We start from the raw sequence: 27,490 nt of genomic DNA on the forward strand, positions 1-27,490 counted from the left end.
CAGTCGACTTTTGTGGGATGAACTCGAGCAGAATGGCACGGAAACCCTTGTTGTCAAGCAGCGAGTTTGGCAGCAAGAGAAGGGCAGGTGGGCTCTGGATTCGGAGGAGGGAAAGGAAAATTGGGGACTCTGAGCAGACAGAGGTGCTGTAGTGTTTGGAGCTGTTTGAGATGCCGCCTGCGGGGCCTCGGCGATGGTGTGCTCGATGTACTAAGCCCGGCGTGGTAATGGTGGGGAAGGCACCCTGCAGCTGGGACCAGAGGGGATTCGTTAGGGATCCTTAGCGCTCTTGGCTTTGTACTTCCCCGCAAATCGCGGCCTGTTGACCGCCGACCGAACGGCCCTTTTCTCCAGCGGTTTGGTCTGGACACTGCGGGAACCGCACCGCACCTGCCCTGGACTGATTCAATCAATCAGCGTCTCTGCATTTCGATTTGTAGACCCTCACTTTAGGAACACACTCCGCAGGACCTTACAACGCTGCAGAGTCTTGGCTAATTGCCTTACATACGAAATCACCATGATAAAACACACAATCGTTGACATGTGATCCAACTCAGCCAATTGGTGTTGTCTCTTTAACATGCGTATGCCGCGTTGGTTCATTTAAAGGGGAATTTTACTGACGAGGGTAGTTGTCAATGCAAATCGCCAAGCTCTAAGCCCCTGTCATCTTCAATTATTGCTTGATTATCCACCTCCTAATTATTCAACTTGGGTATCCGTATTACACCGAAAAACACCTTCACGCTCATTTGCAGGGGTAGTAGTCGCACAGATCTTAATAGACAAATCTGAAATCCAACCGCTTGTTTCCGTCCTTCTCGCGCGCCTCTGCGTCGTTTTGGTACGCCAGCCGCTCCTCGTTCGACATGGTGCTCCACACCCGCTCCTTGCGCTTGTTCAAGGTGATCAGAACCTGCCTGTGTACCAGGAACACCACAAGACTCAGAGCGCAAATGGACACGCAGACGGTGTTGCCGCGCTTGTAGTAGGGGGCGTCGTACGCGCGGTAGATTTGCGAGCCAATGAGCGAGCCGATCTGGACAATAACGTTGTAAGTTGCGGCTGAGATGGCGCGCTTCTTCACGTCAAACGTGTTCTCGGAGATCCAGGACGACACGATCGGGTGGAAGTAGGGGTAGCCAGAGATGAGCGTGACCATCGAGAAACGCTCCCAGTCACGGCCACCATCGGGCAAGGTGAGCAGGCCAATGAGGAGAGGCATGATCCACGCCTCGCCAAAAATGCAGTGGAATGCCCGCTCCTTGAAGTAGTCGCTGCTGAATGCAAGGCCGAGCATGGTGAAGATCTGCAGGACAGCCGACGGGACCGTGAGCATATTCGCGTTGAAGGTCGTGAAGCCGATGCGGCGGAGCGTAAGCGTGAGATACGCCTGCACTGGGGTGGCTGGGATGTAGGCGACGAGACCGATGAAGTAGAGACCCCACATGGAAGGATCCAGCCAGGCGTTCTTGATGTCCTTGAAAGTCGCCGGCTCCTTGAGGGCAGTGAGGCCCTTTGCGGGGTCGTCGCGGAGGATGCGGTTGGTCATGATGACCTCCTCTCTCTCAGTGTACCAGGGTTTTCTCCACATGACCGTTGTCGTGTTTGTGGGGGACTGGGGGAGCCAGAGGAAAGACTGAGCAAACCCCGGTTAGTCGTCGGTTCATCGCCAATAAAAAGAGGGGTGTTCAACTTACGACAGTCGCCAGCACGCAAGTCAGGAGACCTTCCAACATGAACAACCAGAACCAGCCCGGGTGGCCTCCAATACCGCGCATCTTGAGAATGCCAGCCGCGAGGAGAGCCGAGATGACTCGCGCAACGTTGAGAGTGGACCAAAATACGGCCAGGCGCACCGAGAGCTCCTTGGAGGTGTAGAAGTAGGTCGCAAAGAGTATAGTTCCGGGAATAAAACCTCCTTCGCAGGCACCTTGGACTTGTGTTAGTTGAAAAAGACGAGAAAAAGGGGGTTTGCAACATATTCGAGCATACCAATGAGGGCTCTCGTAACGTAGAAGCCAGCGCGGTTCGTCATCCAGGCCTGGGCCCATGAGACGGTTCCCCACATCATCATCATGGTCGGCAACACATACTTGAAGCCGTAACGCTTGGTGAGGAATTGAACGGGAAACTCGGCGCACAGGAATGCGAGGAGCTGAATCGTGGTTCCCTGAAGGTTGGCGAATTAGCAGGTTGTACAGCCACGCAAAGCATCACGTCGAGTCTCACGTTGTTGTAGTCGTCACTGCTGAGCTTCATGTCCTTGAGGAAATCATCGGCCAGCGCGTTGGACAGGTTTCCACGGTCCAGCTGGAGGCCGAAAAACATGACGCAGAGCCAGGTCAAGAGCTTCAAGTCCGTCTTGCGAACAACAGCCCTCTCCTCGGCTGCCGTCCAAGTCGCTGTCGGGTCCCATCGGTGGCGTCCCTCGTAGGACTCGTGAGGCGGGACGAGATCAGAAAGGTTCTCGCGGCCGACCGCGGGCACGTCAGAGTCCTGGTAGACCGAGACGGCGTCCTTGCCGCTGTCGCTGCCCGTCTTGTTGGCGTGAGTGGCCTCGACGTCGGCCATGTTGACCGACGGGTCTTGGCTGGGTGGGTGTAGTGAGGTCCGGGTCAGGTTCGCTCGCAGGGAGGGAACCGGTTCAGAAAAGACGCGGGCGGACCGTTCAGCTTCCCAGGAGTTCGGGCTGCTTTGTGGGATGAGAGCAAGCGACGACGATGGAGAAAGAGGGTCCCGGGAAGGGCAAATGGCATGTTCTGATGCTTCAACTTAATAGTCGTTCTGGAGGCTCTGTTTGGGGCTAGCAGATCACGGCTCACGACATCGAAGCTCGGTCTTGCGTCTTCGATGATATCCACAAACTAGTGGAGGTGAACCATGTGGCCGGACCGGGGGCAGGAGAAGATGGTGTTGACAACTTTTTCTAGTGTTTTTTTCTGGATCTCGGAGTGCCTTTTTGACAGGACCCGGCTCCGTTCCGGATGGCTTAGCCGTGTCTCCAACTTTCCCCAGATTCTCCAGGTTTTTTCCCGCGCGCTAGGGGACCCCTCATTGTCTTGGCCCGTCAACAGCATCATGTAATTCAGCTTCGTTCGAAACTGCAGCGTTTTGATCGCAGGTCAGCTGGACAATCGACCGACAAAAACCTGGGACTTGGGGCTGCTGAACGGGCTGGGGGGAAATCATTCATCAAGGAGGGGGGAGGCAATGCAGCAAGCTTGTGATGGAATGGGCAAGGAGCCCCGGCAGAGAGTACGAAGACAACTCCATTGCTTTCTCCGAGAGATTCTCCAGGACGGAAAACTGGGGCGTTTGGCTCCGAACAAGAACCCCGCTCCCGTGATTGGCTGCACCAGACAGCCTTCGCCAAATTAGGAAGCTTTGCGATTGCGCCATCGCCCACCCAGCCGGGAGCCGCCGTGCAACGAGAGGCCATCCTGTTGGAGAAAACGTCTGACGATCGATCCTCTCTCTCTCCCTCTCCTCATCGATGACTGACCTGACTGCCAACTGCTGCAGTGGCCCCCCCGGTTTCGCTCTGAGACATTATACATCCTCACTGTGATACTAGAAGAAAATCTCACGGCTGCTTCGGCCCTACACTTTGTCAAATACATATATATCTGGCAATCCTCGGCTCTTTGCTTATCAGATCTCGCTTGGATAGATCCACGACTCATCAACATCTGCCTTACCTACACTCATCATCTGCCGACTCTAAGTGGAGGTAGCGTCGTATACTGCTACTTCAGAGTTGTTCGAGTCTCATCCTGTACCACCAACAACATGCCTTCTGCCATCTCCAACGACACCGAGGCCAACATTGTTGGCGGCAACGCTCAGGCCCGCCCTCGCTTGAGCAAGCCTCTGGTCTACTCCGGGACCCTTGATAACTACAAAAATGCCGACATCACCCCTGTCATTGGCCGGGAGTACGAGGGCCTCCAGGTGGTTGATCTCCTCAAGGCCGATGACCAGGTCATCAAGGACCTGGCCGTGACGAGTAAGAAAGAATCTTGCAGTCCAGCTGTGTGTCTTCCGTCCACGTAAATTGTCTAACAAGTGTGCATCATTTCCCAGTCTCCCAACGCGGCGTCGTCTTCCTCAGAGACCAGGATGTGACCCCAACTCAGATGAAGGAGTTTTGCCTCCGCCTGACAGAGCTTGCTGGATGTGTAAGTCGCCATCTCATGTCGAATGGGGCAAGACTAACTCGGCAGAACAGCCCGAATCATCAGGTCTTCACATCCACCCCCTGACGGAGGAGGGTAGCGAGCTCGGTGACCAGATTAGCGTCATCAGCAGCGAGAAGCAGAAGAAGGGCGGCGGTCTCACTCACCAATTGAGCGATGTCAGCCGATTCGCCAGCGCCGGCTGGCACACCGACATCTCTTTCGAGCAAGTCCCCTCAGACTACGCCATGCTCAAGATCCACACCCTGCCCACGACGGGCGGTGACACTGTAAGTTGGGAAAACACCTACATCCTTCCCTACCCCCTGTCCCCGCTGGACCCCTTGCATGCAAAAGAGAGAGAGAGAGAGATACCTTGTAGCTGACAAACCGTCTGAAGCTGTGGGCTTCTGGATATGAGATCTACGACAGACTCTCCCCTGCCATGCAGAAGTTCCTGGAAGGGCTGACTGCCACTCACGACGCCACCTTCTTCCACGACGAGGCCAGAAGGCTCGGCAACCCACTCCGTGAGGGCATCCGAGGCTCGCCACTGAACAAGGGCGGCGACCTCAAGTCCATCCACCCCGTCATCCGGACCAACCGTAAGTCGTAACCATCTTCCGTCGACTATAGTCTAGACTTTGCTGACAAAACGCGGGCAGCCGTCACCGGATGGAAGTCCGTCTACGTGAACAAGGGCTTCACCAAGCGCATCAACGGCGTCACAAAGGACGAGTCCGACGTCCTCCTCAACTACCTCTTCAACCTCGTCACCCAGAACCACGACGCCCAGGTCCGCTTCAAGTGGCGCAAGAACGACCTCGCCATCTGGGACAACAGGAGCATGTGGCACTGCGCCACGTACGACTACGTTGAGGCCAGGGCGGGCGACCGTGTGGCGTCGCTGGGAGAGGCTCCCTATCTTGACCTGAACAGCACCGGAAGAAGGGAGGCTTTGGGATTGTAGAAAAATGATGAATATGATAGGGAAACATGACTGGCGTTAGCGTTTTATGTATGGGCCAATAGGTCCTAAGATGAATTGATACTACTTCCTATGATCATTGCTCGTTTCAGACTCGTGATATTGCTTGGAATGCCCTTCGGTGGCTTGTGGATTTGATCATGTTGCCGTTCATGGAGATTTACCTAAGCCCATTGTTGGTGGAGGTTTAAGCAAGGTTATGCTACTGGCCTTTTGCAAGAATTCTGGCTATTTAATTTCACTTTATATCAGTTTCCTGTCCTGCTTGCTCCTTCCAGTTTACCCCGTCGCAAGTGTGCTCTGTTTCGCGATTGCCGGTTGTTTAAAATACGTCAAACAATAAGTCATCATACCCAAACAATGGAGACAAAATTCGATTCTTACGATGGTTTAGATGGCTGATGATATTTCTATACTACTATATCTTCTTTCAGGCATGCATCATGCTCAAGCCAGCAGCACAGCTACTCCCTCGTAAGGGCCAAGCGTGACCTTTCCGTTGCCAAAATCGTCCTTGGTCTTGCCCTTATATGTGACCAAGACTTCCTTAACATCTCTCGGGAGACCAGTCCACTCGACAGACTTTGGCGAAAAGTTGCAGGCCACCAGGGCGGTTGACCCGTCGTCGGCCTTGCGAGCGTACGCAAAGACCTGCTCGTGGGCCTCGTCGACAAGGTTGAAGTCGCCGTAGACAAAGATGTCCTTGAACTTTTTGCGAGTCTCCAGCACATGACGCCACGTGTGGTAGACAGAGTCGGGGTTCGACGTTTGCGAGGCGGCGTTGATTTCCTTGTGGTTGGGGTGGACGGCCATCCACGGCGTGGCGTCCGCGGTCGTGAAGCCGGCGTTGGCGCTCGTGTCCCACTGCATTGGTGTTCTCGCGTTGTCGCGAGACTTCTTCTGGTACTCGACCTTGTAGGCCTCGAGAGTCTTCTCGTCGTCAACGTCCTTGTGCAAGCTGTGGTCTGTTAGCCTTGCCGTGGGATAATCAGACGAATAAGGGGCATCGCAACACTCACTTCCAGTGATTCAGGCAGTCAATATCCTTGGACTCCTTCATGAAGAAGTTCTGGGGTACATTGACCATGCCGATCTCCTGTCCCTGGTAAACGAACGGCGTTCCGGCTTGGAGGCCTTGAAGCAGGGAGATCATCTTGGCGCTGTTCTCGCGATGCTCGGGCGCGTCGCTCGCGAAACGACTGACGGATCGAGGCTGGTCGTGGTTCTCGAGGTAAAGGGCGTTCCAGCCATTGTTGTTGTACATGAACCGCTGCCACTTGTCGACCAGGGTCTTGAACTCCGCGAGCTTCCACTCCTTGGGAGAGAACTTGCCCTGCGGACCATGGTCGATGTCCATACTGCCACACATTAACACCAGCTCCATAGAGGAAGGGGACCACAGCGCTACTCACAACTCAAAGTGGAAAATCATGCTCAGCTCCTCCCGGTCCGCGTTGACGCTCTTGATGACCTCCTTCAGATCCCTGACGCAAGGCATCTCACCAACGCTGAATGCATCGTATTCCTTCAGAATGGCACCCAGCTCCTTCAGATACTCGTGCAACCTGGGCCCGGCAGAGTACAGCTCCGATCCGGGGAGCACCTCCTGGTCAGAGTCCGGGAAGTCCTGCGGCTTGCTGACGAAGTTGATGACATCCAAGCGGAACCCGTCGGCGCCCTTGTCCAGCCAGAAGCGCATGATGGCGTGCACCGCATCGCGGACCTTGGGGTTCTCCCAGTTGAGATCGGGCTGCTCCCGCGCGAAAAGGCGCAGGTAGTACTCTCCCGTGGTCTCGTCCCACTCCCACGCACTGCCTTGGAAGTGCGACTTCCAGTTGTTGGGCGGCTGGCGGTTGCCGTTGGCGTCGTACTTTGCCGGGCGCCAGATGTACCAGTCGCGGTAAGGGTTCGTCTTGGAGGAGCGGGACTGCTTGAACCATTCGTGCTGGTCACTGGTGTGGTTGACGACGAGGTCGAGGACAAGCTTCATGCCGCGGGCATGCAAGGCATCCTTGAGCTCGTCGACGTCGGCAACGGTGCCGTAGGGGGCGTGGATTTCGCGATAGTTGCTAATGTCATAGCCCTGCCCGTTGTTAGTCTGGACGCCGCTCGCAAGCACCCGTTGAATTCAAACAGCCACTCGAGGATGCATTTGCATTACTCAAGACTGCGAGAACGAGACGAGGGGGTTCATACTGACCATGTCAATCTGCGGGCTCTCAAAGATGGGGCAGAGCCACACAATGTCAACACCCAAATTCTTGAAGTAGTCGACCTTTGAGATGATGCCTCTCAAGTCACCCACACCAGTGCCCTTGGAGTCTTTGAACGATGCTGGGTACACCTGGTAGACGGACTGCTCTTTCCACCATCTGCGGTACTTGTTGGGCTGGCCGCCGGCGCCGACGCCAGAGACCTCAACTTCGTGAGGAGCCATTGCGACTGATTGGTTTGTGACGCGGGTTCCGTGTGAGTTCGGTTGACTCGTAGATTCGTTCGGGCGAGAGTCGCGAGGAGTCGAGTAACAACCCCAGGACGGGAGAGTGAGAGAGACGAGAAGCAAGCTTTTTGTATAGTACCAAAAAATGCCGTGTTTGAAAAGAAAACCCAACGGTCTACGGATCTAGCTGATTGGAAGATTCGTCTGTTTGTAAAGCTTCAAAGCAACGTGTCGAGGCGAGAATTTCTGCGAATGGAAGCAGAACTAGCAGCCAATGGGGGCGCAAACTTTTGAGCGGAGGAAGATGGTTTGCACACCGTCAGGGCACAACACTCATGCGGACACGAGGCGGGACACGACGCAAACACGCTGTCTTTCTTGAGTCGACAGCTGGCTGCTGAGAGACTGAGAGAGAAGAGATCGGCGCGGTGCAGGGAAGTGGGAAATCAGCTGCAAGCTCTGCCGGTGGCTCCAGGTGGTGTTCCAGCTCTTGGAGTTTCCTTGGAAGGAAAGTTGGATCTTCGTGGGGAGTGGTTTGATGGTACCTGTTTAGCTGCGGGCAACAGCCGCCATTTCACGCGAGGAATTCTACCGATGGGGGAGCGGACCGACTCCGATCAGACCCCGAGTGCGAGTGCCCCGCCATGGTGGTGCTTCTTGTAAGTCGTCATGCGGGGTAATAACTTGGTGAGAGTGAGAGCGAGAGTGCTGCATAGTAAGAGACAGAGCTTGGTGGGGCAAAGCTGAGCATGGCATTTCCGTCTGCTGCGTCTTCTGCAGTGTCTTCTGCATGTCGTCTCTCACTCGCCTCCGTCATTGTGGTCTTTGCCATTTCCCAATCGCCCATCTCGCTCTCGCCATTGAATCCGTCCACGATTCATGAAGGCCACCGGTGCTATTTCTGGCACCAATCGACCCGGCCGTGCCTCTTACCACGTGTAAACCTTGGAGATGTCCTGCATTGACACCATTACGTTGTTGTGTGTTGCAGGTTGACGGACAGCACGCCAGAGGCACCGAAATGCCCATGTAACTTTCAGCACATTAGTGGACTGTCTCCGCCGTGTCCACCACACACTACCCGCCCATAAGTATAGGTCCACTGCAGCTTACCCGTTATCCTTTTTCCGAGAGTATCCCCGCATCGTCATGTGTCGGTGATGCATCCTCCGATGAGCCTCCGGACTCAGCTCCGGAAATCTGGTCATGAGAATGTTGATGTCGCACGAAACTGCCACGAGGAGCCATGAAGGGTCTCATCTCGTCTATCTCCGGGTTCCAGAGGTCATCACCTTTCATGTGGTCACCAAACTATTGCTCACATGGAGAAGCCTCGGTGATATTCCACTATCGGATGTCCTCTTAGACAGAGGTCTCTGATCGAGAAGGTCCTTCACTTCCAGGCTACCCTCGTTTGTTGCCCTCGCTTTCACAGCTACTGGCAACACGGAAGGCCCAGATGCAAGAGACTATGCTACCTCTGCGGTCACGGGCGCGGGTGAGGGACGGAGGCCGATCACGGTTGAAGGTATGGAGGTCTTCTCCGGCGCCGGAAGGAAAACCACACACGAGGGTGTCTATCGGCGCCGACTAAAGGCCGGACATGGCGGCCGGCGGAATCCATCGTCAACGCCGTCGCCGCCGCCTTCGGTAGAAAGGCATGATGTTGGGAGAGATGGCGCTGCGAGAGGCTGAGTGCTACACCGACGGACAGCCGTCTTCGGCACGTTTCTCAGACACGATGATGCATTAGATCGTCCTGATCGACAAGAAATAACTGAATCAGCCGTTGACGCAGATGTAAGCAAAACGCGTAGCGGGAACTCTGTGAATTATGCAAACAGACACGCCTGTTTCTGCGCCTCCGGTATGGCAATCATTGGAGGACTTGGGCATCCCACGCAACTTTTCCATCCATCGCCAACGATGCACCGGTAAACAATTGAATCTCCAGAGAACACACAGCTACAAGGGGAGGGGAGCTCCCCTGTGTGTTTGTGTGTGTGTGTGTGTGTGGAAACTTGCATGTGCTCCGCACGAAGGGTCCTCACGGCCCCAACTGCACCGCAGCATGAGCGACGAGGGCGTCCATTGGTCAATTCCTTGAGGTCTCGCCGTGTGACGAGGTGGGGTTTGGCGGGGGGAGGGGTCAGCGACAGCTCCCCGAGAGTAACTCCGCGGCGCGGGGCACGATTTGGAGCTTTCATGTGCGAAAAATTGACCAAGACGAGAGAGCATTGTAAACAAAACTTCTGCATCGCTTTTCCCTTTCACAAAGACACAAAGTTGCACGGCTGTGACGGAGTCGACGAATAGCTTTTCTGAGATACCCCCCTTTCAAACCGCGGAATCGAGATCCACAGACACAATGGCTTGGGAAGAACCGAGAAAGACGGGCATGCAGTACCGCCGCCTGGGCAACTCTGGCCTTCATGTCTCGGTGCTTGGCTTGGGAGGCTGGCTGACGTACGTAAATCGCGCAGCCTCTGGTTGATGGCACTTGAGCGATCCAGGCTGACCGAGATGATGCGCGCAGGTTCGGCGGCCACGTTGAGAACGGTACGCGAGTGGCACACGGCGCGGAGGTTCTTGGGGTTGTCACTAACGGTCAGCAGAGAAGACGTTTGCGTGCATGAAGCAGGCCTACGACCTCGGCGTCAACTTCTTCGATACGGCCGAGAGGTAAGCTCCGCGCGGCCGAGAGAGCGCAGTCTGTAGACTGATCCGATGGTTGCAGCTACGCTGGCGGAAACTCCGAGATTATCATGGGCCAGGCCATCAAGAAGTTCGACTGGAACCGTAACGATATTGTTGTCAGCACCAAGGTGAGTTGGACGTTGGGAATTTTACTCAACACAATCACAACGGCTAATTAGGCCTTTGTAGCTCAACTGGGGCGGCGCCAACGGCGAGGTGCTCATCAACAACCACGGTCTCTCTCGCAAGCACATCATCGAGGGTCTCCGAGCCTCTCTGAAGCGCCTCGATCTCGAGTATGTCGACATCGTATACGCCCACCGACCCGACCGTTTGACGCCCATGGAAGAGACGGTCCGCGCCTTCAACCATGTCATCGACAAGGGCTGGGCCATGTACTGGGGCACCTCTGAGTGGAGCGCCGACGAGATCGCCGAGGCTTGTGGCATTGCCAAGGACCTCAAGATGATTCCTCCTGTCGTCGAGCAGCCTCAGTACAACATCCTCGAACGCCGCAAGGTCGAGTACGAGTTCCAGCGCCTGTACCAGCGCTTCGGCCTCGGCTTGACCACCTTCAGCCCCATCAAGATGGGCTTGCTAAGCGGCAAGTACAACGAGAGTCTGGATGCGCCGCCGGCGGGCAGCCGCTTTGCCGAAGGCAAGGGCGACAAGTTTGTCAATTGGGCCAACAAGGAGTGGTATGGCAACGACGAGTGGAAGTCCCTGATTCAGAACGTCGTCAAGCTCAAGGCAAGTCCCCACCGGCCACCCCGTGATTTTGGGATGGCATACTGACAGTGCACGTCCAGGGTATTGCGGAGAAGCTTGGTGCCACGCAGTCGCAACTGGCCCTTGCGTGGTGCTTGAAGAACCCGAACGTTACTTCTGTGATTACGGGCGCTTCAAGACCCGAGCAGATTGTCGAGAACGTGGGTGCTCTGAAGGTTCTGGAGAAGCTGACACCGGAGATCATGGCGGAGGTTGATGCCGTCGTGGGCGAGGTCAAGCTCGACCCGGCCAGACAAGATTAGATTATGGCGTGTTTGCGGCGAGCGCTGGTTCTGTAGATCTATTTGGGTGGCGTAGTACATGGCACGGCATTTTTGGGAAGAAAGGAACAACAGGTCAGGTATACGGATACAACGGGCTTTCCAACTGATCCATGCATATCCGTGTTGAGGACCCCGTATTGTTGGATGAGACTCGCTCGATTACTCGCTGACCGCCGTTTCAAGCTGCTCTGGTTGGTAGTCATTTCAGAGGAACTGGCTTCTGGAAGCCGTAACGACAGGCCCCGAGTCAAAATGGATGCGGCCACCCCGGTTTGATGCGGCCAAACGATGTGCCGTCTGCGCCATTGCTCGTGCCCTGCTGAAGGATGGTGCTCGCACGTCGAGGTTGCATATGAGACGGACGGGAGTGTACTCCGAAGGCGAAGTTGTCCAGACCAGATTCAGGACGAATACGGTATTGGATGCTTCAGAGAGAATCCGACTGGCGCAAACCCTTGTGCAGCCATCTTGACTCGCTTGTGAACGTACTTTGTAGATCTCCAGGGACCATGTAGGGATAGTGCAACGCGTTCCTGGGCCGGTGCTCCTAAGTGCAGATGAAACTTGACGAAGGGCGCTGGGAATAGTGTCCCGCGGAGTCACGGCGCCGTTCGGGAGTCAACAATGCCAGTGGTTTGGTTGTGGTCTAGACTCAAGAAGGTTGTCGATCTTCTTGTCTTAGTTGCACATCGCGAATCGTCAGGTGTCTTTTGAGGCATATTCCGGGGATGTCAAGTAACAACCCACAAGAAGTCGGCCGTTTTTACCTTTAAGGTCTGTCAGCGAACGCTCCATGGCGGGGGGAGTCCATGATTTACCACGTGTCGACAACGTCCATGCAGCCTGTTGACATCCATCTGTCTACCTTAGTCAAAGAGGCCCTCGGACGAGGAGGAGCGCTTATCGCTGTCCATGATCGCTTTAATCATGTTTGCCGCAATCAGGAGAGCGCACAGCCGCGATGATACCTCGGGAGCGAACCCGTTGACTCACATGAATACACCCGCGAGTGAACATGTCCCGCAGAGACAGCGTGTGCTTTCTGTTGGTAGCAAACCTGGGGTCCCGTCCGTCTCAGAGGCCAAGAAGCGAATGGGGTGGTGGACGCGGGCCATTCCTCAGAGACAGAGTATGGGGCACGGGTAGTTGGTGTGTGTGGTAACGTAGGAACGGTACGCTGTAGTGCAAGCTTGCATGGATGGGCGGGCTTGGGAAGGCTGCATGGCATGGCTCACCCAAGCGACGAGACGAGGTCTTCGCCGCAGGCGCATTGATCGCCGTCTGGTGGTTGTTTGGTATGAGGGACTGCTACATACCAAACAAGCAAGACGTGTGGCGTCACAGAGTGCGCGACCAGGATGGGCGGAGGAAGGAGATGGGGTTCTCTGGAAGGATTGGGGTCAAGATAATGGGAAGATGGATATGGCAGCATGAGCAGCAGAGGTCGTGAGCGAGATGTGAGGTGTTGCGTTGGTGTTGCGTTGTACGGAGAAACGGCAGAAAACTAAGGTGATTTGAGGCTGATGGTTTGAGATAGCTATCGCGACAGCTTCGCGCAGAGATCGAGCTGCCAAATAAGATGTCAATATCAGGCCACCTCTGAGGGGAATGACGCCGGGTTGTGGTGTTGGGGACGTGAAGGTTTGGGCTTGGCCCGCCTTGCTGCTTAGTGTCGTGAACGACGGTTGGGAATACAGCCTTAATTGATGGGCAAAGTTGATGCGCGCAGCAGGTACTAGGCCGGTAGAGTAGAGGGGGGACATGTGGCCGAGCAGGGAGGGGGGCATTTGTTCAATGCAGGGAAACTCTCGCAACTGAGGATGCAGGACGGGATGAGACGAGCATCTGAGCTGAGCTGCGATGTCTGCCCTATGCAGCGCCCCACGACTGCCTGCATGGCTGACATGTGTATGGTGTGGATGGTTGCGATAAGGCCGAGTATGTGTGTGTGTGTCTGTCTTGCTGTGGCTGCAAGGTGTGTTTGTTACCTTCCCTAAGGTACTGCATAGTATGTGACCGATTCTGCTGGTGTGTAGCGGAGGTCGAAGGAAATGAATGACCCTGTTGCCTGTCGGGTGAAGTTAGGTAGAGAACCAACACCGGCCTCAAGCCGAAAGCCAATGAGCATCCACTTCGAGTCGATGTCCCATCAAAGTAAAGGTCGCCGAGATATTGAACTGAGACATCGATCTCGCAAACCAGACAGGATTTGTGCCTAGCCCGTACGGGCAGACAGGGCGTGTTGGGTTTTTTTCCCACCCTTTCAGGCTTCTGTAAGAGCTTCGTGTCATGAAGCTACGCAGCCAAGACATGCAGAGAAGAGAGAGGAATGAGTCGGAAAATAGCTGGCGGAGGGTATGGAAGAGAAGTTAGAAAGAAGTTAGAGAGATGGAACCGCCAAGTGCATAGTGCCCCGACGAGCAACACCGAGTAAAGTACATGGCCGTAGTCGCGACAGCAGCGACGAGACTGAGCGGTAACAAGTGCGTTCCTGGTTCGCGGTGCCAAGGGCAAAGTGAGACTGGTGACGGAATCGAATGCGCGCGGGTGCTCCATAGTATTGTTGTTAGGTCAGCCGGGGACGATGAAGGCGACGGGGACGCATGCTGAGTATGCTGCTCCGTACGGATCCCGCGCTGCGCATAGGCCTTGACTGGCCGTATGTTTCTTGTCGTGTACATGTGTCTGCCTTCTGGCGCGTCCGTCGCAAGGCAAGGCATGACTTGTACAACGATGGCCGGTACAGGTGAGATCCATGGGCCAAGGTTCTTGTCAAAAGTACCCTATTTTTTCCCCTTCTTCTGGAAATAATCTTAGGTGCGGTGTTGCAGCGGACACACGAGTCTGCAATATTCGATTTGATAGTGCGTCTTGGGTCTTCATCCGAGGAGAGACAGAGAAAGGAACAGAGAGATGAGGAATTAATATTCCATTCCGACCAAAGCCTTCTTGGGTTCTGTCGTAGCTGCGTCGGGGAGGCGCCGGCGGATGCAAGTGCTGTTTTAGGCTGGCGGCATGTGGTGTGCCGTATGCTGGCAAGCGCAGCTCTTGCGTGCTGGCTGGGCTGGCGAGCTGATGTTGCGTTGGTCGGTATGCGTACTGCGTAAGGTACCTTAGGTAAGGTAGGCAGGCAAGGCAGTACCAAGTAAATAAGTAGGTGTTGCTGCGAACGGACGGTAGGGCGATACCAGGTCTGTCGCAGATGCAGCACAGAAAGCATGCCGCTCTGGCAGGTTCCGAAATACCAACAACTGCCAAGGCCGCCGGATGCAGCAATGAATGGATGTGAGCAAGAGTCTCCCACATTGTTGCCTTACCTAAGGCGCTTTCCCACAGCTGTGGCCCGTGGAATGTGGGTGCGTCCCACCACACTCCATGTCGCAGTGTCCACGTCCAAGCTCCTACCCCACTTACCCAAGGTATATAGTAAGGTAAGGTACCTTAGGGGAAAAGCCAGACGCTAAATCGTGAAGAGGTACGCGACTAATCCATTCTGGGACGGACATCTGCTCCCTCGAAACGCGGGCGGTAGGAGCAGGGCGAGCCTCACATTCAACATTCCCCCTCACGACCACCTACCTCACCTTACCTTTACCTGCCTTGCGCCCGTGTGCCTTACCCCTCGCCGTCGGGTATTCCGAAGTGTCGACGGAACTTCCTGTCGCCCGTGCCTTCACCAGTTGCACCTGATAGATGCGTATCGCAGCCACGTGAAGTTTGTGCTTGTCTAAGTAAATGATAACGTACGCAGCAAAAAAACTTGCACCTGCTTGAGCCAACGACCTATGATCATCCCTACCTACCTTGGGTACCTGGTAACCGCTTACCCACTAAAAAAAGACCGCACCTCCAGGGCAGCGCTAGGTAAGGTATGCCTCCGGCAGAGCGACACAAGCGACGCCTGCTGCGGGTCTCTCCCCAGGATTAAGACAAAAAAAAGACAAAAAAACGACGAGGACGAATGGAGTGACACCGGGCCACGGCATACCTGAGAGATTATTGACGAGAAAGTCATCTCATTCCAACTGGATGCTACCTACCTCAATCTTGTCCTAGTCATGTCTCCACGGCTACACGACGCAAAGGAATGGGTTTGAATACAACTATTCGAAGACGGGGATGTGCCCATCATGACTATTGCGTAGAGTTGTTTGTCTTGAGGTGTGCTTGAAATGCAAAGTCTTCACAAGTCGGGTACCTAGGTAAGCCAATAGGCAAGACCGGACAAGGTACATGCGCATCACCAGCTGCACCACAACACCATCGTCTGCAAGGCATTGTGTTCGTATGTATCCGTTGGTGTAGTAGTAGTAGTCGCAGCTTAGCGGTCGCAACTTGAAGTGAACCAACAGCTAATTAGCTACCACCTACACTTTGCCTTCCCATGCTGCACACACTCTAATTAGCTTGTACTGGAACACACAATCCCTCTCACTCACTAAGGTTACTCATCTCACTCTCTCTCTCTCTCTCTCTCTCTCTCACACACACACACACACACACACACACACACACACACACACACACGCACGCACGCACGCACATACCTTCTGCTCCTCCTCATTACCTACCTTAGCTGCCCGACCTTACCTCACCCAGCCGCAGCCTCTTTCGTCGTACGCGACGGACCTCCTCCGGCCCTACATTTCTGTGGGCTTGTCCCCCATCCATGCTCGCGCCAGCTCCATTCTTTCCCGCATCTCCTCAAACCGTATGCGACATCGAATAACATCCATCACTTCTTTTGTTGCGGCTTTGCGACTACGAGACCCCGTTTCCATTCCATTCGCTGCGACAAGCACATCAACAACATTCACATCACCCGCCGCCATCGACTTGCTGCCGCTGATGCTGCCGCCTTCAATAATGACATAATCGAATCGACATTTTGTCTTTCTCTGCCCGCCGGTCATTCTGCTCCCGCCAGTCTGTTCTGCGCCCTTCTCTGTTTCTATCTCTCTCTCGCTCGCTCGCCCCCCGACGCCGGTCCCTGTCCACAGCCCGCCGCCCGAGTTGTTTCTCCATCCACCTCGTCTCGCTTCGCCTCGCATCTCCATACTATCGCGAATTATCACGACCCCGCCCACTTAGTCTGCCCTATCCGTACCAACCTCGTTTCCCGTCCTCACCCGCCCGTCCTGATTGTTTGCGTCCGCTCTCCGTTACTGCGCGACTGCCATCTGCCTACCCCCCGCCGTTGTCGGGAATGACATGGCTCTGCGCCCTCATGCGACGGCCTGGCGACAATGACGAGGAATGAGGCCGGCTCCCGCTTCAGCTCGCTTACGAGCACCAGCACCGACAGCACCCGATCGTCGGCCACTGTCAAACCCCAACGGCCGTCTTCATCGTCGGCGGCATCGACATCGACATCGCGCAAGTCGCCTATGCGACTGAAGACGGACGACAATGGATCCATCGCACAGAAGTGAGTGTCATGTTCCGTACTGTACTGTACTATCGTTGTCATGTTCATGCCCTGCTGCTCTTTGCCCCCGCCCCGGTTCCCCTCCTAGTCATTCCGTCAATCAATCAGTCCATCATCCATACCATTCCAGACATGCCTCTTCCCACAAGTCAGTCAGGCCAGCCCAGTCAGTCGTCCAGCCGGCCCGGCAGCGGCAGCGGCAGCGGCAGCGGCAGCCCCAGCCCACTCAGGCAAGGCAGGTTTACCTTATCCACAGTCCCAGAGCCCACACAGTCCACAACCCGAGTTCGTTCCTAGTCCCCAGTCAGAGTCCATCGCCGTCAACCTTGCTCTGGGTTTGGGGCTCCTCTTCCACGGCGCCCCTCCAAAACCAAGATATCCACCTACGCCATACAGGGCAGCCTCCAGTCCTGGCCTGGTCGCTGTCTGTTGTCGTACTCTTCGTCGCTTGTCCCTGGCTGGCCGGCCCCTGCCCCATTCATGGCGCCTGTTGCTGCTTGTCTGCTGCAACAGTGCAACTGCTGGAGCGAGTGTGTGCTGTCCCACCACAGCTTTCTTACGCGCGCCGCCGCCGTCGTCCCGAAACCCAGTCCTGGGCGAGACACTTTTGGTGTAGCTTGGGCTTCTTTTTCTGCCCTTTTGCTGCAACTGAACTGAACTGAACTCGGCCGGTGCAGCCAGCAAAACTGCTACAGCAGCACTTCAGCTCTCTCGTACAGCTCCCCCCTCCCATCACACCCCTCCCAGGTCTTCCCTCGTCCCCTCCAACAGGCCTGCTAGCGACCCTGAATTCCCTCTGGCACCCCCTCCCCTCCCTTCACGTCCTCCCTCACTCATCGTACTGCCCCCCCCCCTCCATCGAAGTCGCCTCCGCCCTGGCCCCCGGCAAGCTTTGTCGTCGTCGCTTCGTCGGTGGAGCTTTCTGCTGTTTTCGATCACTCCAGTCCAGCCCAGTCCAGCTCGACCCGAGATAATCTCACTCGCTTTCCTTCCTCTCCCCTCCATGTTCCTTCTTTTGAATGTTTCTGCCCTGAAGCCCTGACGAATGCGCCCATTGCTGACTGGTCCCTGCGTTCCACCCCCCCGTCTAGATCCTTCATCAGTGACTTGAGCCCAGCCCAATCCTCTCCAACCCACGCATCTGCGCCGCGCGGAGCATTGTCGCCAGCTTCAACAACATCCAATGTCTCCTCATTCCGAGATCACCACCGCTTGAGCGACTTCGCCAACTACCGCCGAGACCTGGCCGTGCTAGAGACCTCCGGTGGCCGTCTTCCCTCCATCCAGCAGCAGCCTCCAACGGCCAATCCCTCGTCAACCTCACAAGTCGCTCCCTGGATGTCGCCCTCCAACGGCGGTGCCACCGCATCCACCCCCCAAAGCCATCTCAACACCACCTTCTACAATGATTCCAGCGACAACCTATCCATTGCCTCTCAGTTGTCGCCAGGCTTTCGTCCGCCCACGAACCGAATAGCACCTCAGTCGTCTGGAAGTCAGGACTCGCCTGACGCTGCCTACTTCGGAGACGAACGCCGGCCCTCGTTGGCTAGCATCACGACACTGAGCAGTCAAGGCTCCAAGACGAGTATTCGAAGAGGTGGATTACAAAAATTACAGGGCTTCTTTGGGGAGGAATTCCCAGGTCGAGACGGGTCGGAAAGCAGCTTGCATTCAAGCTCGGGAAAGGACCGCTCGCGTTCCTATAGCCACAGCCGCCCTACCAGAGATCGCAACTACTCCAACGCGACCGACCACCAACGAGACCGAGAAGGTTCGCCTTCCTCTTCGAGGCCGAGGACCCCTGTGCCCGCTCCAGAGGTTGTACCTTTCCTCTACCAAGAAGCCGATGTGAGTAAAATCCACGCATCCGCATCCTCCTGCTGTTGTTTTGTTTTTGTTTAAACCGATTTTTTTTCTTTGGATTTTTTTGTTGTCGTTGGCATCCCCTCCAATGCGTTGTAAACCCATTGCAATCATCCTTCCCGAGCTTGCCTCGCACTCATCCGCATTTCCGTACCCTGGGCGCCACTATCACGCATGCGGGTATTGCGCCGCATCAAACCATAGTCTTATCTTATCTTTTATGCCCCTTCGTGCAGTGCCAGTGCATACAGCCTGTCCTCCGTCGAGTCAAGCCTGCTAAACTTGCTTCAAGGATATTGCCAGGTACGGCGAGGCCCCAGTCAGAGACATTTTGAGCGGCCCCGACCGCGAACGTTACATGAACAACGAAAATCCCAACAACCCGCAAAATCCACCAAAGACCTCCTCATCAAGTCGCTCCGGCCATTCAATCGTGCATCTGCCTGGCCACCATCACCGCCATAACAGAAGCATTGATGATGGCAGGGCGCTCCGGCCAACTGTAAGCAGGGAAGATTCTCAAGCGAGCTTGCAGGTGCAGAATCCCCGCGAAAGAGGCGGTTCCGCGGCTACCGTCATGTACCCTTCCAATCGAACCCGCGCCCAAAGCCCGACACCGAGCGGCGGCTACTTCAGTTCGAAGCACAATCCTTCCGTCGACGGCTCGACATCGCCCGGCGGCCAGCAAACCCATCATTCGAAGAGAAACATTTTAAATCGACTGCGGGGGAGGAACAAGGATAAGGAAGATGCCACGTCTAGGCTGCGTGAACTGCCCGGGTCGACCAGGTCCTTGGCCGCGAAGCCATCACGAACTGATTTCGCCCGACCAGAGGCACCTTCAACCTTTCCGCTCGCCTACGCAGGTACTGAGCCTGGCCCCGATCAGGACCCAAGGATGGCCGCGGCCGCGTACAACAACCAGCGCAACCAGCAGACGTTCAACAACAGATTTCCATTTTCGAAGAGCAAAGGACGTCAACAACGATCAAATGAAGTGGAAGAGCAGATCGGCCCGACGGATAGGCAAGCAGGCCAGGGCACCGGCTTCTTCCTCGATACGAACCTGAGCGACATGGAAGGCATCCTAACCAAGCCTCCAATGCTGACGCCCATGGATACTACCTTTGTCACGAATATCCCCGACAAAGTCGACGTGGCTCCTCCGGTGCCGCAGAAGAATGACGCCTTCCCAGGAGGGCCCAATGGCTCCTGGAATGCACCGGACAGTTGGGCTGTCCGTCGTAATACAGAGGACACGACTTACCAACCCCCGGATCTCGACGACATCGGCAGTCCGCCTCGCCCCGAAGAAAAGATGACACCCTACTGCATCCGAATTTTCAGATCCGACGGCACCTTCGCGACACTCTCCATGGCTTTGGATGCCAGTGTCACCGATGTCGTTTCCATGCTTATTAAGAAAACGTATGCCACGGACGGCCTGGAGAATTACCACATCATCCTGAAGAAGCACGACCAAATTCGTGTCCTCGCTGCACCTGAGCGACCGCTTTTGATGCAGAAGAGGCTGTTGCAGCAAATCGGTTATGAAGAACGAGACAGGATTGAGGATGTGGGCCGTGAAGACAACAGCTACCTTTGCCGCTTCATGTTCTTATCGTCGAGAGAGAGCGACTTCCACTCGGTTACCAACGACCTCGGCCTCGGACGCATACAAAAGTTCAATCACGTTGACTTATCCGGACGCAACCTCATCACAATCCCTATCTCGCTCTACTCTAAGGCTTCAGAGATCATTTCACTGAACCTATCTCGCAATCTGTCATTAGACCTTCCTAGAGACTTTATCCAGTCATGTCAAAACTTGAGAGACATCAAGTTCAACAACAATGAAGCCCGCAGGCTACCCCCGAGTCTTGGAAAGGCTGCCAGACTGACATATCTGGATGTCTCGAACAACCGGCTCGAGCAGTTGGATCATGCGGAGCTGCATGGGCTACATGGCATTCTTAAGTTGAACTTGGCCAACAATCGTCTCAAGGCTCTTCCCCAATACTTTGGCGCCTACAGGTCACTGCGAAACCTCAACATATCTTCCAACTTTCTGGAAAAGTTTCCCCTCTTTCTTTGTGAGGTGGAAAGCATGGTGGAGCTGGACCTCAGCTTCAACACAATTAGCAGCCTGCCCAATGAGATTGGCAAGCTCCGAAACCTGGAAAAGTTTGTCATTACCAACAACAGACTATCGAACTCTTTACCCGATTCCTTCCGTCAACTACCCAGCCTTCGAGAACTGGACATCAAGTACAACGCTATTACCAGTATCGACGTTATCGCCGCACTGCCCAAGCTTGAGATTCTTTCCGCGGATCACAACAATATTTCTCAGTTCATCGGCTCATTCGAAAGGATCAGAAGCCTCAAACTCAACTCGAACCCCATTACTAAGTTCGAGATTATCGAACCGGTCTTGACTTTGAAGATGCTCAACCTTTCCCATTGTCAGCTGGCAAGCATCGACGAAACCTTCAACATGATGTTGAATCTGGAGCGTCTCGTCTTGGACAAGAACTATTTTGTGTCCTTGCCTGCACACATCGGAAACCTCAGCCGACTGGAGCATTTCAGCATCGCCAACAACAACGTGGCTGAACTGCCAACCTCGATTGGATGTCTCACTGAACTCCGGGTACTGGACGTAAGAAGAAACAACATTCGCAAGTTGCCAATGGAGCTTTGGTGGGCGAATAAGCTCGAGACGTTGAATGCGTCTTCCAACATCCTGGAGAACTTCCCCAAGCCTGCCTCACGAGCACCTCGAGCCGCAGGCGAGGAAGCCCAAACCCCTGCTGCTATGAATAAACCCAATCCTATGAACAGTCTCCCTCAGCTACCTATTGAGGAGATTCCAGATTCTAGGAGGCCGAGCGGGAACTCCTCATCAACCTTGCTTAGCGTCGGACCTTCTCCAGTGCCCGGCGGTGCAGATAGGAAAAGTTCGGTCGTGTCAGTCTACGGCAAAGGCGGCAGAAAAACATCGGTGGTATCTAGATCGACGTCTCAAGGCACGGTTCAGACGATGACGCCGCCATCTGCGAGGAAAGACTCGACTTTGACATCAAGGCTCTACACAACTTTCGCCGGTTCTTTGCGAAACCTTTACCTGGCAGAGAACAAGCTTGATGACGAGGTTTTCGACCAGATCACCATGCTCAACGAATTGCGCGTGCTCAACTTGTCGTGGAATTATATTAATGATATGCCACAACGATCAATCAAGAGCTGGCCGCAAATGGTGGAGCTTTATCTGTCTGGTAACGAGTTGACAACCTTACCGGCCGACGACCTCGAGGATGCCAGTCTTCTGCAGGTATTGCACATCAACGGAAACAAGTTCACCAACCTGCCAGCCGACATTTCCAGAGCTAAGAAGCTGGCGGTGTTGGATTGTGGCAGCAATTCCTTGAAGTACAACATTTCCAACGTTCCCTACGATTGGAACTGGAACCTGAACCCCAATCTGAGGTACCTCAACTTGTCAGGGAACAAGCGCCTGGAGATCAAGGCGGCCAATCCTCCCTCCACCGCCTCCAACCGCGACGATTCACTTGCTGACTTCAGCCGCTTGCTCAATCTGAGAGTTCTGGGTCTCATGGATGTCACGCTCACACAACCCACGATTCCCGATCAAAGCGAAGACCGCCGTGTGCGAACGTCCGGATCTCTTGCTGGACACTTGCCGTACGGTATGGCCGACACCCTGGGCAAGAATGAGCATCTCTCGACGATTGATCTCGTCGTGCCTCGCTTCAATTCATCAGAGACTGAGACGCTACTGGGTCTCTTTGACGGCCAAGCCCTCTCCAGCGGCGGTTCCAAGATTGCCAAGTACCTTCACGAGAACTTTGGTCACATCTTCAGCATGGAGTTGAAGGGCCTCAAGACACGTCTTAACGAGACCCCTGTTGATGCTCTCAGACGTGCTTTCCTGTCACTGAACAAAGACCTTGTCACCGTTGCGATACAGCACAACGAGGAGCGCTCTCAGAAGGTGCATAGGGGCTCTGCGCAGCCGGTTGTGCTCAGTAAGGAGGACCTTAACTCTGGCGGCGTTGCGACCGTGGTGTACCTTCAGAACACAGAGCTCTTCGTAGCGAACGTCGGCGACGCCCAGGCCATGCTTATCCAGACGGACGGCTCCCATAAGATACTCACCAAAAAACACGATCCCGCGGAACCTACCGAGCGTCAACGTATCCGCGAAGCTGGCGGTTGGGTATCTCGTAATGGCAGACTAAACGACTTGCTGGAGGTCTCTCGAGCTTTTGGCTACGTCGAGCTCATGCCATCCGTTCAGGCAGCCCCCTACGTCAGCAGCATTACCATTCGAGAGCAAGACGACATCATCTTGATTGCCACCAGAGAGTTTTGGGAGTACTTGGACCCCGCGTTGGTCGTCGACTTTGCTAGGCAAGAACGCGGCGATCTTATGCGGGCATCGCAGAAGCTTCGTGATCTCGCAATCGCCTATGGCGCCACCAACAAGATCATGGTCATGATGATGAGCGTGTCTGACTTGAAGAGGAGAGTCGAACGATCCAGGCTTCATCGTGGGCAGAGCATGTCTCTGTATCCCTCAGGTGTTCCCAACGATCTACAGCAGCTTCCGCGTCGTGGCAAGAGGAACAAGGGCGACGTGCTGGACTCAACATTGCAGCGACTCGAAGCCGAGATTCCAGCACCTACTGGCAACGTGTCTATCGCATTTACCGATATCAAGAACTCTACCACATTGTGGGAGATGTACCCAGCTGCGATGAGATCCGCCATCAAGCTGCACAACGAGGTAATGCGCAGGCAATTGCGAAGAATCGGCGGTTACGAGGTCAAGACTGAAGGAGATGCCTTCATGGTGTCATTCCCGACGGCCACTTCGGCACTATTGTGGTGTTTTGCGGTCCAGATGTCGCTGTTGGATGTCAACTGGCCTTCCGAGGTCCTCAACTCCGTCTCTTGTCAAGCACTCTATGACAAAGACAACGCCTTGATCTTCAAGGGTCTTTCCGTTCGCATGGGTATTCACTACGGCGAGGCCGTCAGCGAGATGGACCCCGTCACCAGGCGTATGGACTACTTCGGACCCATGGTGAACAAAGCGTCCCGTATCTCGTCAGTTGCTGATGGAGGTCAAATCACTGTTTCGTCCGACTTCATTTCGGAGATCCAACGTTGTCTAGAGAGCTACCAAGACACGGACAGGAATGCCTCGACAGGTTCTGAAGACACGTTTGATGATGACCAGGGCTTTGCTACTACGATACGCAAGGACTTACGGTCACTCAGCTCCCAGGGTTTCGAGGTGAAGGAGATGGGAGAGAAGAAGTTGAAGGGTCTTGAAAACCCGGAAGTGGTGTACTCGCTCTACCCACACGCTCTTGCGGGACGCATCGATCACCACCAGCAACAAGAGACTCGCGTCGAGGTTGATAAGCCCGCTATCTTGCAGGCTGGTAGCGAGTTGGCGTTCGACACTGAGTCCATTTGGGCCCTGTGGCGCGTCAGCTTGAGACTGGAGATGCTGTGCAGCTCGCTGGAGAACGTGTCTGGCCGTGGCTTGCAACCTCCCGAGACGGAGCTTTTGGAGAGGATGAAGCACCGGGGAGGTGAGGTGACGGAGCGATTCCTGCTCAACTTCATGGAGCACCAAGTGAGCAGGATAGAGGTGAGTTCTGTTGCGAGAAGAATCTGTGTGATTTGTCGCTAACAATCCTTTCTAGACTTGCGTCACTTCACTGTCACTTCGTCACATTGCTATTGGCTGTGCCCCTCTGGAACAGCTAGAGGATATGCGGGCGCCTATTAGCGATATTCTCGATCAGGTCGCCAAGCAGATGGCCGAGCTAGCGAGGTACAAGGCTCTCTACGGCGAATTGAGCGACTCAGACCACGGTAGCGACACGGAGCAAGAGTAAGCGCAGCGAGCCTTCGTGATTCATGATTCTCATGCGGCGGCATAACTTATATAATATACCTACGGCATACGACGGATTCCGTCCACATCAACCTATCACCTGGATACCCGATTCTTTCAAAAGGGAGGCATACGGCGCTCTGATATACTTATTCCATATCTGTAAGATGCGATTACGACACTGAAACAGCCAGCGAGAAGCGGATTGGTGCCTGGTTCCTAGGCTTGGGGTTGCACACCTATTGGGTTTTACTGGTTCAGGAGGATTCAACTCGGAGATGACAGTTTTGGTCTTCGGGAGTAAGGCTGGATGAAACAGAGAGAGAGAGAGAGAGCACAGGGACTGGTGTGTCTGACGCTAGGCCCGCTCTGTTCGTCCTTGTGTGTGTTTTGCGTGCGTAGGCGCGTGGTAGGGGTTAGGGGGCAGGCTGGGTTGCAACGAACACGGCGGTTTCGATTGAAAACGATAAAAGAGTGTGCACGTGTACGTGTGTTGAATTGTTTCGCATTGGAAGCAGACGGGAACAGGATACTTGTAGAGTTCCTCGGGGCATTGGATACGCGGGGTTTAAAGGCTGGTTACGAACAGCCGTGTGGTAGGATAGTGTTTACTCTTTTCCTTTTCCCCCTTTCACAAGAAGCCGAGCTTAGAGCATGGCATTCATCAAACGTTCATGTTCCACTTCTGGTGATTCATTGTGATTGGGCTCGCTCCCTCCTGCTCTCTGAGGGAAGCGAAGCCCTTGGTCTAGTAAATGTAGTACAAATGCGACGACGCTCGTAACATCGACGTTTATTGGGACACAATCCTCGCCCCGGAACCCGCGTCCTTGACTCTCTTCAAGATGCGGATTCTGGGCTCCATCCGCGGCCCAGCCCACCAGCCACCAGTCAACGACCTGACCTTGTCACGAATCCTCTTAACCCACAAACCTCTGCCGAGGACCTTCTCTCCTTCTTCGGTGTCCTGCTCCCCGGCCACGACGGCACCAGGCTTCAGGATCTCGATCCCAGCGTACCCCTGCACGACGCCGACGGTCTCCCACTGGCCCCCCTTGACGGACGCAGGGTCCTCGGCAAGCACGTAGTCGAACCGCGACCAGAACGCGGGGTCCGCGAGGACGGACTTGTCTTCCGTCTTGTCAAAGGTCATCACCGGCACCGCGGCGGCCGTCGTCGCGTCGCTGTTGAGGCTGTTCTCCAGAGCGCGCGAGTGGGGGTTCTTGGGCAGCCCGGCCGGGTTCTGCCCAAAGAGGGTGACGCCCGTCATGCAGCTCAGCACGTCGGTGTGTACGGCCGTCACGGAGGAGCTGGCGGGGCTCTTGCCCGGCGAGGGGCCGGAGCCGACGAGGGCGTGGAGCTGGCGGAGGGCGTCGCCGCCGGGGTAGTTGAGGGAGGAGATGAGCAGCATGCCCGTTGAGGCGGCGAACGCGGCGAGGATGCTGAGACAGAGGGCCGAGGAGGCGAGGGCGAAGACGAGAGATTTGGTGCGACGGGCGAAGATGTAGTTTGCGCCGAGGGCGGCCGCCGCCGTCAGGGGCGGGACGGCGTAGAAGATGAAGCGGGCTTCCTTGTGAGGCTGGATGGAGTAGATTGCAACGAAGAGGAGGGAGGGGATGACGAGGCCGCGGGCTACGTTGGATGTCCCTGGCTGGGTTAGAGCTACGGGGATGAGAAGCATGAAAGTCAGGGGGTTGACGAGCATGCGAGGGAGAGCGGATGTAAAGTAGAAGTGCCAAGGCGAGACGCCCCAGTTGGAAGAAGAGCCGAGGACGGCATTGTAGTAGAAGCCCCAGAGCTCGGGCCAGAGGGGCTTCTGCCAGAAGTACGAGTCCAGGGGCACCGAGACAACGAGGGCGACGGTAAAGCTCACTGCGAAGGGACGGATCAGGCGTGGGATCGTGGTTTGCGACGTCAGCAGGAGGTAGAGGCCCGTAGTGGCGAGCAAAAGGGCGACTTCGGAGCGGAAGATTGCGGCGGCGAAGACGAGGAGGGAGACAGCAACGCGCTGGCGGGGGGATGAGATCCGGGGGTTAGGATGGGGGAGAAGGTTTGCAGAGCCGAGAGTTGCTTTTCGTGATGTTAGTTTTACTACAGCAACCATAATGAACGCGGGAGTACTCACTCAGCGCGAAGGCAAACATGTTGGGCAACGTTCTTGACGCGTAGAAAATGACGTGAAACTGGCTAGCAAGCAACAAAATCCACCACCGCTGCACATCCACGCCCAGCCCCTTGCCCAGGCTGCGAGCGAAGAGGATGAGCGCAGCAGCATTCGCGAGACCCAGCAGCAAGCGGACGACGAGCTGGGCGTGCGCGAAGCCGAATAGGGACACGATGGGACCGCCGATGCCTGCGAGGAGGACGGGGCCTACGAAGGTGCGAGGAACGGCGCCGGGAAAGTCAAAGTGGTCGTAGGAGGCGCGGAAGCGGGAAGCGATGTCGCTGGTTGGTGTGCCGTAGACGAGAACATCGTGGGTCGCTTGGATGTTGAACGATTCCTCTACTTTTGTGTCTGGGGAGAGGAGTAGGTGGATGGTGATTAGAGAAGGGATGAGTCCCAGAAGGACAATGTCTAGTGCCGTGTCAGTCTTGGTTGTTTCCAAAGGTTGAACAGGAGGGAGGATGCGTGAAGGAGCTGTAGATACCTGGGAGCTTCATTGTGAGCGCGTCAAGGGGTGCGTGTACTTTTAGGGCGGGAGGTACCGAGTAGGAAAGGAATGAGAAGAGAAGGATTGTGAAATGTGGTTTATTTCATATCTGTACTGAGGAAAGGAGGATTGTCAGGAGATGCAAAAAGTCCAAGTTGTGAAACGATTTGCCCTGTGCTCCTTTTCATCTCAATGCCCTCCAAGTTTCCTGACGATAATTCTCGCGAACTTGGAGCTCTCATTCAGGCGGGA

At 55.2% G+C, this 27,490-nt stretch overlaps 6 protein-coding genes across 6 annotated transcripts; 3 read left to right on the forward strand and 3 right to left on the reverse strand.

Annotated features, from left to right (window-relative positions):
* Window positions 1-781: 781 nt before the first annotated feature.
* CGCA056_v000480 (putative transporter) lies at window positions 782-2,577 on the reverse strand (the record flags this gene model as incomplete). The annotated part of the gene is made up of 4 exons (XM_037315741.1): window positions 782-1,642; window positions 1,704-1,936; window positions 1,999-2,176; window positions 2,236-2,577. 4 exons carry the CDS (start codon window positions 2,575-2,577, stop codon window positions 782-784), a joined length of 1,614 nt encoding a protein of 537 aa, XP_037184846.1.
* A 1,218-nt stretch (window positions 2,578-3,795) lies between these two features.
* Window positions 3,796-5,151, forward strand: CGCA056_v000481 (putative alpha-ketoglutarate-dependent sulfonate dioxygenase; the record flags this gene model as incomplete). Its single annotated transcript, XM_037315742.1, has 5 exons — window positions 3,796-4,012; window positions 4,090-4,184; window positions 4,235-4,471; window positions 4,582-4,786; window positions 4,847-5,151. The coding sequence occupies 5 exons, from the start codon at window positions 3,796-3,798 to the stop codon at window positions 5,149-5,151; spliced, it is 1,059 nt and encodes a 352-aa protein (XP_037184845.1).
* A 465-nt stretch (window positions 5,152-5,616) lies between these two features.
* On the reverse strand, window positions 5,617-7,606 carry mal1 (Alpha-glucosidase; the record flags this gene model as incomplete). Its single annotated transcript, XM_037315743.1, has 4 exons — window positions 5,617-6,127; window positions 6,189-6,527; window positions 6,582-7,252; window positions 7,370-7,606. 4 exons carry the CDS (start codon window positions 7,604-7,606, stop codon window positions 5,617-5,619), a joined length of 1,758 nt encoding a protein of 585 aa, XP_037184844.1.
* A 2,371-nt stretch (window positions 7,607-9,977) lies between these two features.
* Window positions 9,978-11,337, forward strand: KAB1 (putative voltage-gated potassium channel subunit beta; the record flags this gene model as incomplete). Its single annotated transcript, XM_037315744.1, has 6 exons — window positions 9,978-10,075; window positions 10,146-10,168; window positions 10,225-10,291; window positions 10,347-10,434; window positions 10,496-11,044; window positions 11,116-11,337. The coding sequence occupies 6 exons, from the start codon at window positions 9,978-9,980 to the stop codon at window positions 11,335-11,337; spliced, it is 1,047 nt and encodes a 348-aa protein (XP_037184843.1).
* A 5,267-nt stretch (window positions 11,338-16,604) lies between these two features.
* On the forward strand, window positions 16,605-24,588 carry CYAA (Adenylate cyclase; the record flags this gene model as incomplete). Its single annotated transcript, XM_037315745.1, has 4 exons — window positions 16,605-16,786; window positions 17,878-18,637; window positions 18,945-24,338; window positions 24,394-24,588. 4 exons carry the CDS (start codon window positions 16,605-16,607, stop codon window positions 24,586-24,588), a joined length of 6,531 nt encoding a protein of 2,176 aa, XP_037184842.1.
* Window positions 24,589-25,380: 792 nt separating this feature from the next.
* Alg12 (Dol-P-Man:Man(7)GlcNAc(2)-PP-Dol alpha-1,6-mannosyltransferase) lies at window positions 25,381-27,248 on the reverse strand (the record flags this gene model as incomplete). The annotated part of the gene is made up of 3 exons (XM_037315746.1): window positions 25,381-26,657; window positions 26,713-27,162; window positions 27,236-27,248. The coding sequence occupies 3 exons, from the start codon at window positions 27,246-27,248 to the stop codon at window positions 25,381-25,383; spliced, it is 1,740 nt and encodes a 579-aa protein (XP_037184841.1).
* Window positions 27,249-27,490: the final 242 nt, after the last annotated feature.

This window comes from Colletotrichum aenigma (assembly GCF_013390185.1).
Source record: "Colletotrichum aenigma strain Cg56 chromosome Unknown KSG_Cg56_contig01, whole genome shotgun sequence".
Taxonomy (NCBI): Eukaryota; Fungi; Ascomycota; class Sordariomycetes; order Glomerellales; family Glomerellaceae; genus Colletotrichum; species Colletotrichum aenigma.